Here is a 12,731-nt window from a genome sequence, read left to right on the forward strand (position 1 = left end):
AGATATCTAGCACGAGTCATCGTTATTCCAGTGGCTGTCAAAATGATGGTATTGTGTTACAAAGAATGTGTAAGAATGATTAAACTGAGAGTCATGGGGTAATGAGAATCTTGATGTCATAGAATAGTTAAGAGACTAACCCAGTCTAACCTCCGTCCGAACAGGCTTCGGAAGGCCCAACGGTACCGACCGTCATTGGATGTGGACATAGCATGCGGTCAGCACACAACCCTCCCGCCATTGTCAGTTACTGTGAGCCGCTAATTCTCAGTCTAGCAGTTCCTCAATTGGCCTCACACGGGCTGAGTGCACCCTGCTTGCCGATAGCTCTCAGCAGACGCGGGGGTCACCCTTCCATGTGCTAGCCAAACCCGACAGTGTTTAGCTTCGGTGGTCTGATGGGAACCGTTGTTACCGTGCAGCAAGGCCGTTGAGTAGTTAAGACACTAGTCCGATATAAATTCAGCCTTCTTCAGCAAGCTCCAGTCTGAAGACCGGTTTATAGCAGTATCTGTTATCTATTCTCTGATATTCTCTCCTGCTGCTTTCAGTTCTGCCTAAGACCGTCAATGCGGTCTCTTAATTTAGTCCGTATACATCAGTCTCGGTCTGCATCTTGCATTCTGGCCACCTGCTTACACTCCCATGTCAGAGTATGAGAGCTAACCATATGCCCGTTGTGTGTTAATAGTGTTGTATAGGCATGGAATGCTCTATGTCTACCAAAGAACTACTTGGTCGACACCACATCTCAAAACGATCAAATCATAAAACTAATCGATATTATTGAGAGGCAGTAGCAGAGTTGAAATTCTTGTTTCAGCGACCTTATCGCTGCCGAACCTTCATTCTTCTTTGTCTAACAAAATTGCTTCGACTTCACAAACTCTGATAAGAAAACAAGAAGTGATTAACCAGCGCCGTAGCTGGTACTGCATATATAGTTGTGTGACGAAAAATAAAATTGCGTAACTCGCCGTATTAGATACCTGGTGACATCGTTCTCGATTACAAACAAACAATCGTTACCCTCCTGCTAAATAATCGGTATCCAAATGTTTAGCTCCCTTTTACTTTCTGTTAAAATTGTCGTGGCGTATAATTTCATTGCCTTTACGTATAACCTTTATAGTTTTGACTTATGGATTTGTATGTTCTCAAGACGCATGTCAATAGTGTCAACCCAAATATTCAATTTGCGATGGAGGAAGAGAGCAACAGGCAACATAATTTTATGTGTATATCAGTAATGGAATGTCGGGACGGAAATTTAGTCCATAAAGTGCACCGAAAAGCAACAGACATTGGTCGTTTCCCCCACAAGGAATCTGATCATCACTTACCACAAAAAAGATGTTTAATTGAAACCGTTATGTATAGGACTCATACATTATACGAGCCAGTTTATGTACAAGAAGAACTCGAATACCTACAGTCAATATTTTTAGAAAAAGGAGAACCTCAATAAGGAGGTGAAATGAGCGCTACACTCAGAAAAGAGAATTTCAGGAGCGATGAGGAATAACAGACGCCGAATCCAAAAGTTGTTTCCCTCATGTTTATCACCAAGGTCACTGATCGCATCGAAAAAGTTTTGACCAAATATGGGCCTCCAATGAATTTTAAATCGACAAGGAAACTAATAGAATGCTTGAGACCTGCCAAACATGTGCTTCACACAATGGCGAAGTTTGGTCTAGTTGTGACCAAGTCTACCTTGCCAGTTCAGAAAGATTTAGAATGAATTAATAAAAATAGAGTAAAGTTAAGATGGTGCTTCTAACGCTTCCAGTAGTCTACATAAGAGACAAACTCCATTCCTTCCGAACTGACTATGCAAATGTAGACGAGATGTGCTCGAATTCAAAGATATAGTAGCAACAGAAATTGAGAGATTCATACCTCATAAATTGCTAAGAGATGGAACTGATCCCCCATGGTACACAAAACAGGTCAGAACGCTGTTGCAGAGGCAACGGAAAAATCATGCGAAGTTCAGAAGAACGCGAAATCCCGAAGATTGGCTAAAATTTACAGACGCGCGAAATTTGGCACGGACTTCATTGCGAGATGCCTTTAATAGGTTCCACAACGAAACATTGTCTCGAAATTTGGTAGCAAATCCAAAGAAATTCTGGTCGTATGTAAAGTACACAAGCGGCAAGACGCAGTCAATACCTTCGCTGCGCAGTGCCGATGATACTGTTACCGACGACTGTGCCGCTAAAGCGGAGTTATTGAGCGCAGTTTTCCGAAATTCCTTCACCAGGGAAGACGAATAGAATATTCCAGAATTTGAAACGCGAACAGCTGCTAGCATGAGTTTCTTAGGTAGATACCTTAGGGGTTGCGAAGCAACTCAAATCGTTTGATACGGGCAAGTCTTCAGGTCCAGAATGTATACCGATTAGGTTCCTTTCAGATTACGCTGATACAATACCTCCCTACTTAGCAATCATATACAACCGCTCGCTCACCGATAGATCTATACCTACAGATTGGAAAATTGCGCAGGTCGCACCAGTGTTTAAGAAGGGTAGTGGGAGTAATCCATTGAACTACAGACCTATATCATTGACGTCGGTCTGCAGTAGGGTTTTGGAGCATGTACTGTATTCAAACATTATGAATCAGCTCGAAGGGAACGATCTATTGATACGTAATCAGCATGGTTTCAGAAAACATCGTTCTTGCACAACGCAGCTAGCTCTTTATTCGCACGAAGTAATGGCCGCTATCGACAGGAGATCTCAAGTTGACTTCGTATTTCTAGATTTCCGGAAAGCTTTTGACACCGTTCCTCACAAGCGACAACTAATCAAGCTGCGGGCCTATGGGGTATCGTCTCAGTTGTGCGACTGGATTCGTGATTTCCTGTCAGGAAGGTCGCAGTTCGTAGTAATAGACGGCAAATCATCGAGTAAAACTGAAGTGATATCAGGTGTTCCCCAGGGAAGCGTCCTGGAACCTCTGCTGTTCCCGATCTATATAAATGACCTGGGTGACAATCTGAGCTGTTTTCTTAGGTTGTTCGCAGATGATGCTGCAATTTACCATCTTGTAAGGTCATCCGAAGGCCAGTATCAGTTGCAAAGCGATTTAGAAAAGATTGCTATATGGTGGCAGGTGGCAGTTGACACTAAATAACGAAAAGTGTGAGGTGATCCACATGAGTTCCAAAAGAAATCCGTTGGAATTCGATTACTCGATAAATAATACAATTCTCAAGGCTGTCAATTCAACTAAGTACCTGGGTGCTAAAATTACGAACAACTTTAGATGGAAAGACCACATAGATAATATTGTGGGGAAGTCGAACCAAAGGTTGCGTTTCATTGGCAGGACACTTAGAAGATGCAACAAGTCCACTAAAGAGACAGCTTACACTACACTCGTTCGTCCTCTGTTAGAATATTGCTGCGCGGTGTGGGATCCTTACCAGGTGGAATTGACGGAGGACATCGAAAGGGTACAAAAAAGGGCAGCTCGTTTTGTATTATCACGTAATAGGGGAGAGAGTGTGGCAGATATGATACGCGAGTTGGGATGGAAGTCATTAAAGCAAAGACGTTTTTCGTCGCGGCGAGCTCTATTTACGAAATTTCAGTCACCAACTTTCTCTTCCGAATGCGAAAATATTTTGTTGAGCCCAACCTACATAGGTAGGAATGATCATCAAAATAAAATAAGAGAAATCAGAGCTCGAACAGAAAGGTTTAGGTGTTCGTTTTTCCCGCGCGCTGTTCGGGAGTGGAATGGTAGAGAGATAGTATGATTGTGGTTCGATGAACCCTCTGCCATGCACTTAAATGTGAATTGCAGAGTAATCATGTTGATGTAGATGTAGATGCAGATGTTGTAAGGTGTCAGGCAAATCCAACACCTTCCATGAAAACCCTGACATGATAAGCAAATACAGTAGTATGTCACATAGCTCCGAATAAATCGTGACATTAAATTAACCAAAGTAATATGAGTAACGAATGAGCAAATGGAATACCACAGACTAACACAAGAATGCCTAAATGTATGTCATACCTTCCCACCGTGAGACAGACGCAGTTCCGAGGGGAGAAACGAGAACAGAAGCCGAGAGCAGAACCGTGTTAAGCGAGAAGGCCCTACGATAAGGGACTGACACCGACGTCGCCAGCTAACCGCTACGACCACAGCAACCGTAAGTTTTTAGCGTGAGACTTTTTCGCGTCTCTGTTACGTTAGGACCACCCCCCAGCCCATGTTAAAAGCTAGAGCCCTCCAGAAGGACAGTATAGATCTTACGATAACACAAAAAGGGCCACACCACCCGCAAGTTTTAGCGTGAGACTTTTTCGCGTCTCTGTTACATCAGGACCACCCCCAGCCCATGTTAAAAGATAGAGCCCTCCAGAAGAACAGTATAGATCTTACGATAACGCTAAAAGGACCACACCAGCTGCAAGTTTTAGCGTGAGACTTTTTCGCGTCTCTGTTACGTTGCAAACTTTAAAAACATTGTTCCACAACGAAACGTATAATGTTTCTCATTGGATGGACAGAATTTCTGTAGGCGGAGCTTAAGGTTAACATTGAGACCCTGATTGGTCAGATGAAAACACAGCCAGATACCTTTTTTTAAACCAACTTCGGTAAATTGTAGTAAGGAGAAGTTAGGAGGAGAGTTGCTTCCGAGAGGGCGAGCTGGACGGAGCTGCGCCGGCCGCCGCCCCCTGACGAACACCGACAAGGTAATGAACGCGATGCCGCGTTTTTGAGCGCATAAGGCTTCACTCAGAACTGCAGAAGTCTCATCTGTTACATCCCCTTTACGTAATACTAGTGTCGATCGTCAATTAAAGCTCATGGTGTTCACATTTGCCACTTGAAGTAAAAATCTGAAACTCGATGATTTTTCTGTTATATAGTTATTGAGAAGCCACATCAGCCACTGTAATTTACGACAAGTTAGATCAGTAATTAAAGATAATTGAGGGTCACTGTAGACCATTTTGATAGTTTTCTCTCTTATGAAACTTAATTTAAACCTAGATTATAGATGTGATATGGCATAGGTCATCCTTCGATCCATTGTAGAACTTGGAAACCCATTCAGGGAACATTCGTTCACATTTTTGTTGAACGCAGTTGGTTTTCACCATCTTGTATTAAAACATTTCCTCTTATCAATAGTGCAATTTATAAACGATGTTTTGTGAGTAGAATAAAGTTCTCAATGGTAAACTTAACTGCTTTTTCGACGTTATTTTACCAACTAACTAAAAATAGCAAAACCTTGAACCCCTTCCACTAAATTTACAAGGAGTGCAGTGGAGCTGACGCTGAAATCATTAAGTGTGTGAGAAATCTTATGGGTCTTAACTGCTAAGGTTATCAGTCCCTTAGCTTACACACAACCTAAATTATCCTAAGGACAAACACACACTCCCATGCCCGAGGGAGGACTCGAACCTCCGCCGGGATCAGCCGCACAGTCCATGTCTGCAGCGCCTGAGACCGCTCGGCTAATCCCGCGTTGCGAAATCATTAAGTATTTGGTTATATCATTGCTAGTCTCACTGAACTCTTCTGAATTCTACATGTCATGTGTGGTCTGGCGTCTCCTTACCGGCAACAGGTCCCAGGTTCAAACTAGTCAATTCCCTAAAAAAACACGCTCAGAGCGTCGTTACGCGAAAGTGGTAGGGAGACACGATATAGAACAAACAGACACCGCGCAGAATGTTTAGAATGTAGATAGTTTTCTCGCACTTGAGTAAAATTCGCAGAACATTCATACAATCACGTGAAGCTGTCAAAACGTCCTTCGAAGGTATGTCAACTTGGGGGCCTCATTGGCTTGAATGTCGTTTTTGTCGTCGAAGTGTTGAACCTTCATGTGAATTTCTGCACTTTGTCGTTTTGTGGTAGGTTTGTACTGGTAACACCAAGTCTAATTACCCATGATGATTTTCTCCGGAAAATAGTAATTGTGTAAGTAGGCTGTTCATGTTTTCTCTATGTAAGTAGGCTGTTTAGGTTTTTTTATTGGTAACGCCACCTCTGTATGAAAATCACTGGCTGTGCTGTGTGCAGTCTGTGGCTGCTTTGCATTGTTGTAATACTCGCCATTGTAGTGTTAGGCAGCTGGCTGTGAACAGCGCGTAGCGTTGCGCAGTTGGAGGTGAGCCGCCAGAAGTGGTGGATGTGGGGAGAGAGATGGCGGAGTTTTGTAATTTGTCATGAACTGCTATATATATTATGACTTTTAATGATACTAAGGTAAATACATTGTTTGTTCTCTATTAACATCTTTCATTTGCTAACTATCCCTATCAGTAGTTAGTGCCTTCCATAGTTTGAATCTTTTATTTAGCTGTCAGTAGTGGCGCTCGCTGTATTGCAGTAGCTTGAGCAGCGAAGATTTTTGTGAGGTAAGTGATTTGTGAAAGGTATAGTTTAATGTTAGTCAGGGCCATTCTTTTGTAGGGAATTTTGAAAGTCAGATTGCGTTGTGCTAACAAAATATTGTGTGTCAGTTTAAGCACAGTCTTGTATAAATTGTTCAAAGGGGAAGTTTCAATTGTTCACATCGTATATTTTAATCAAATTGTGGCATGTGTCCTTGCGTCGTCGTTTTTATTTGGTAATCGAAGTGTGTCGGACAAATTTTGCACAGACTTTTCTCTTCTTCAAAAGACTCTGGAAGAAATCTGGGACATCTGATTTAGAGATGTTGTTCCACTGCGGTTTCTGACACAACAAACTTAAGACACTATGGCCATATGTCCACGAGTTAACACTGTCTGCCAAAAACTGACTGGTCGAATGCACATTTGTTGTTTGCACTTGTTAGCTACCATAGTAGTTTTACTGCACTCACATCGCCTATATGCCATGAATAAAATCGGCTCGGAACTTTTTTGGTATAACGAAATGAAGATTTTGCCACCAACGTTTACTATTTACATTAGATCACTGTTTATGATGAAAAATTAGATTATTAATTATTTCATTATTTGATACTGTTTAGCACCACATACTAACAATTTGTGAAGTACTGCGTGTTTGGGAGTTAATTAGAGTTGAGGGTTGGTAGGAAAGGTGATTGGGCAACGCGTTCCCCAGAAGTCAGTATTGGCTAAAGAGGGGCAAGGGATGAGAGATGTCATGTTATGCAGGGGTGCCCTGAGAGAGAGCAGAGCGAGGATGTAGCAATATACAAACTGAAGGCTGCAGAACGCTCATGGCGCAGACAGTACAGGTGGGAGATTGCACTCTGGTGGAAAAGAAAAAAAAAAGAAAAGAAAAAGAATAGCGTTCCTGGCTTAAGAGCGTCATGGGTGGAACAAGGCGAAAAGACATCCTCTTAACGTAAAGGAATTTGCGGAGTCACAAAAAATGGTCGTGAGCTGACCTCTGAGGAATCTTCTCACAGGGAGCGTCAGAGCACGCTTCCAACCAAAACGCAGAGGCACGTATTTGAGTGCTAAGGCTGTAGGAGGGGAAATGGAAACTTACAGAAAATCTTCTAAAAGGAGTACGAGATTCAGGAGATTGGCTGGCAGATCCATGACTCATGTGGTGAGAGGTAATGTTTTTGTAGCGGCTGCTAAAATTCGTTGCCTAAGCACAAATGTAGATCATGAGTGTCCAGGAGGGAGCACGCATATGCCTTGGAGACACTATCCTGTGGAGGTTGCCCGAAGACACTTCCCACCATGGATCGACTGACAGACTTTGCTGGTGAGAGTCAGAGCGGAGAATCTGGCAGTTAGATTTTCAGAGGTGTTGATTTCGCCTCAAGGAGTGTGTGCAGTCGTTTCTACATGAACAGAGTGGTTATTCTGTTCACATGAGTGAGGATTCGTTACCTCTCTGTGAAGCCTGACGCACACTGAAATGCGTGCGGAAGACTACCTGAGCCGAATTTCTATCACTGGCTAGTGAGCAAACAGAAATCTTGACTCCTTTTCTGTCTTGTACTGAAGCAATTTCAGCACTAGGGGTTTGCGGACGGATTATCGCGCCCACTGTTTAGGCAGAGAATTAGAGGTACACCATGTACATCAATTGCACAACAAGCAACGACCGAGTGAGTAGTTCACTGGTTCAGTACAACTGCTGTTTGTCCTTCAGTACGTGATATCTGCACTTCGGTTTCGTAGATAGGGAGACACTAAAAGTAAATGTGTTGAGTTCGATTTGCTGCACCGCTGATCTTTTTCTGGAAATGCCAGTCATGGATCATGTCTTCTGTTTCTCATGGCTAATCAGTATCAGCCAACTTTGTGTCTTTGCAAAAAAAGGCGGGGGGGGGAAGGGGCATGGGGGGGGGGGAAGGGGCATGGGGGGGGGGCGGAAGGGGGGGGGGGAACGCAACGCAATGCCATTTCTCGAAATTGCATTTAGAGTAGAATTTGGAATTGTGTACTTCGTATTTATACAATGTTTGGACACTATGTCTTTTTGAGAATAAATCGTTTACGGTATCCAATTTGTTATTCATTGTAATAGGATTCAGACGGGAATTATTGGTTTTTTGCTTAAGCGAAGTAAAACCTCAACATGATACTTCGTTTCGTGGAAATCTCTAGTTGTAGGTTGTCAAAGCCAGAGTCGTTAAATTATTTGTAGGTTGTGAATTCCATTGCAAAGACAACATTAGGCAACCACACATACGAATGCCATATGCTAGAAATACCTCGGGGGGCTTACTAAGTATGAACACTTGCTTAGCAGAGCATAAAAAGAACTGCAGCTTGGGACAAACTAAAAAATCAATCCTAGTGAAACATGCCTTTCACAGTGAAGGACGTGCAATGACATTTAGTGAGACTAGCACTGTAGCTAGGAAAACACCCTGTCTGCGTTGTTGGATAGCTATCCAACTGAGATTTACGAACATTCATAATTTCAACACAAAAGAAGAGGAAGCTGAGTTAAATGAAGTCTGGATGCGAACTTTGCGCCAACAGAATAACTATCATTTACCATTTCATCAGGCAAGTATAATGAGACGTGATGTGTGGTTGTGCCCTCCGTACTAGTTTCCTAATGTAGCACCTCCTCGAGCTTATGAAGCAACTGCCGGTACAGTTCTGAGGGTACTTACCGCAGATGAGGACGCAACGTCTGTGAATAGTTTCGTATGTCGTCTACGGCCAATCAGCCCGGAACTCTTAACTGGAGTACGTTGTAAGAAGTTTGAAATTTTGTACATTGATGTCATCCCACAGTGACACTGGTGGTGGGGTCCTTACCTGCGGGTATCGGCGCTGGATTTCCTGGAGGATGGCGACGTGTCTGCTGGAGGCAGGCTGGACGCAGTAGACGCGGTGGCCGTCGTAGCGCGCCCTGCCCGGCGCGGCCTCCGAGTGGGGCGGCGCGCCGTGGGCGGCGCTCGCCAGCGTCGTCAGCGCCAGCAGCAGCACGGCTACACGAGGCATGTCGGCGGAGCTGGGGGCACAGGGAAAGTCAGAGGCGGGGAGGGCGAGAGAAACAGGCGCTGGCTGGCCACAGGCTGACTGAACTCATCTACAAGGGTAACACAGAAATTGCACACTGAGGTGACAAAGGTCAGGGGATATCTCCTAATACCGAGTCGGACCACCTTCTGTCCGGCGTATTGCAGCAACTAGACGTGGCACGGACTCAACAACTCGTTGGAAGTCCCATGCAGAAATATAGAGCCATGCTGTTCTATGTTGTTGTGGTCTTCAGTCCTGAGACTGGTTTGATGCAGCTCTCCATGCTACTCTATCCTGTGCAAGCTTCTTCATTCCCAGTACTTACTGCAACCTACATCCTTCTGAATCTGCTTAGTGTATGCATCTCTTGGTCTCCTTCTAGGATTTTTACCCTCCACGCTGCCCTCCAATACTATTTTGGTGATCCCTTGATGCCTCAGAATATGTCCTACCAACCGATCCCTTCTTCTTGTCAAGTTGTGCCACAAACTCCTCTTCTCCCCAGTTCTATCTAATACCTCATTATTTATGTGATCTACGCATCTAATCTTCAGCATTCTTCTGTAGCACCACATTTCGAAAGCTTCTCTTCTCTTCTTGCCCAAACTATTTATCACCCATGTCTCACTTCCATACATGGCTACACTCCATACAAATACTTTCAGAAACGACTTCCTGACACTTAAATCTATAGTTAACAAATTTCTCTTCTTCAGAAACGCCTTCCTTGCCATTGCCAGTCTACATTTTATATCCTCTCTACTTCGACCATCGTCAGTTATTTTGCTCCCCAAATAGCAAAACTCCTTTACTACTTTAACTGTCTCATTTCTTAATCTAATTCCCTCAGCATCACCCGACTTAAATGGACTACATTCCATTATCCTCGTTTTGCTTTTGTTGATGTTCATCTTATATCCTCCTTTCAAGACACTGTCCATTCCGTTCAACTGCTCTTCCAAGTCCTTTGCTGTCTCTGACAGAATTGCAATGTCATCGGCGAACCTCAAAGTTTTTACTTCTTCTCCATGGATTTTAATACGTACTTGAAATTTTCTTTTGTTTCCTTTATTACTTGCTCAGTATAGAGATTGAATAACATCGGGGAGAGGCTACAACCGTGTCTCACTCCCTTCCCAACCACTGCTTCCCATTCATGCCCCTCGACTCTTATAACTGCCATCTGGCCTCTGTACAGATTGTAAGTAGCCTTTCGCTCCCTGTATTATACCCCTTCCATCCTTAGAATTTGAAAGAGAGTATTCCAGTCAACATTGTCAAAAGCTTTCTTTAAGTCTACAAATGCTAGAAACGTAGGTTTGCCTTTCCTTAATCTATTTTCTAAGATAAGTCGTAGGGTCAGTATTGCTTCACGTGCTCCAACATTTCTACGGAATCCAAACTGATCTTCCCCGAGGTCGGCTTCTACCAGTTTTTACATTCGTCTGTAAGGAATTCGCGTTAGTATTTTGGAGCTGTGGCTTATGAAACTGATAGTTCGGTAATTTTCACATCTGTCAACACCTGCTTTCTTTGGGATTGGAATTATTATATTCTTCCTGAAGCCTGAGGGTATTTCGCCTGTTTCATACACCTTGCTCACCAGATGGTAGAGTTTTGTCAAGACTGGCTCTCCCAAGGCCGTCAGTAGTTCCAATGGAATGTTGTCTACTCCCGGGGCCTTGTTTCGGCTCAGGTCTTTCAGTGCTGTGTCAAACTCTTCACGCAGTATCGTATCTCCTATTTCATCTTCATCTACATTCTCTTCCATTTCTATAATATTGTCCTCAAGAACATCGCCCTTGTATAGACCCTCTATATACTCCTTCCACCTTTCTGCTTTCCCTTCTTTGCTTAGAACTGGGTTTCTATCTGAGCTCTTGATATTCATAATAGCCGTCCAAAATTGGGAAAGCATTGCGCAGCAGGATTTTTTGCACGAACTGACCTCTCCAGTTTTCTCCATTATGTCGGGCGACTTGGGTGACCAGATCATTCGTTTAAATTGTCCAGAATGTTCTTCAAGCTAATCGTGTACAATTGTGGCCCGGTGACAGGGCGCATTGACATCCGTAAAAATTCCATTGTTGTTTGAGAACTTGAAGACCATGAATGGCTGCAAATGGTCTCCGTGTAACAATTTCCAATCAATGATCAGTTCACTTCCACCAGAGAACCTAATCAGTTCTGTGTAAACATAGCCCACATCATTACGGAGCCACCGCCAGCTTGCACAGGGCCTTACTGACAGCTTGGATTCATGGCCTCGTGGGGTCTGCGCCCCCCATAATCCTACCATCACCTCTTACCACGAGAAATTGGGACTCAGCTAACTAAATCACGATTTATAATGGTCTAGGGTCCAACCGATATGGTCACGAGCCCAGGAGAGGCCCTGCAGGTGACGTCGTGCTGTTAGCAAAGGCGCTCGCGTTGGTCATCTGCTGCCATAGGACATTAAAGCCAAATTTCTCTGCATTGCCCTGACGGAGACGTTCGTCTGCAGTTGTTTCACGCAGCGTTGTTTGTCTATTAGCACTGCCAACTCTACGCAAACGCCGCTGCTCTGGTCATTAAGTGAGAGCCATCGGCCACTGCGTTGTCCATGGTGAAAATTGGTATTCTCGGCACAGTCTTGACACTGTAGACTTCGGAATACTGAATTCCCTAACGATTTCCGAAATGGAATGTCACATGCATCCAGCTCCAGCTGCCATTCGGCCTTCATTGTCTGTTAATTCCTGTCAAGTGGCCATAACCAAGCCAAACGCCTTTCCACATGAATCACCTGAGGACAAGTTACAGTTCCGCCAATGAACAACTCTTTTATACCTTGTGTACACGATACTACTGCCAACTGTTTATGTGCATATCGCTAACTTCAAATGGTTCAAATGGCTCTGAGCACTATGGGACTAAACATCTGAAGTCATCAGTCGCCTAGAACTTAGAACTACTTAAAACTAACTAACCTAAGGACATCACACACATGAATGCTCGAGGCAGGATTCGAACCTGCGACCGTAGCAGTCGCAGCATTCGAACCTGCGACTGTAGCAGTCGCGCGGTTCCGGACTGAAGTGCCTAGAACTGCTCGGCCACCACGGCCGGCTATAGCTAACTCATGACTTTTGTCACCTGACTGTATCTCTAGGACAAGGCTGAAACAAAGTAGCAGAAACGAGAAATGAGCTAAGACGATGCACCCCGTTAAGAAAGTAATCTTCTATACAACAAGAGTCCTAATATGGGTCAGTGGAGGAGAAGTGTCGAAGAAGTTTTTCA

The 12,731-nt window shown here is 43.9% G+C and overlaps 1 protein-coding gene across 1 annotated transcript in view; it reads right to left on the bottom strand.

Moving 5' to 3' along the window:
• The window catches only part of LOC124775249 (zinc carboxypeptidase-like), a 56,117-nt gene extending 46,692 nt beyond the window's left edge, over positions 1-9,425 (bottom strand). The window contains exon 1 of the mRNA XM_047250090.1: positions 9,384-9,425. Coding sequence (XP_047106046.1) covers positions 9,384-9,425 — 42 coding nt within the window. The remainder of the gene's footprint in view (positions 1-9,383) is intronic.
• Between the last annotated feature and the right edge of the window lie 3,306 nt (positions 9,426-12,731).

Source organism: Schistocerca piceifrons, chromosome 1, assembly GCF_021461385.2.
Source record: "Schistocerca piceifrons isolate TAMUIC-IGC-003096 chromosome 1, iqSchPice1.1, whole genome shotgun sequence".
Classification (NCBI taxonomy): domain Eukaryota; kingdom Metazoa; phylum Arthropoda; class Insecta; order Orthoptera; family Acrididae; genus Schistocerca; species Schistocerca piceifrons.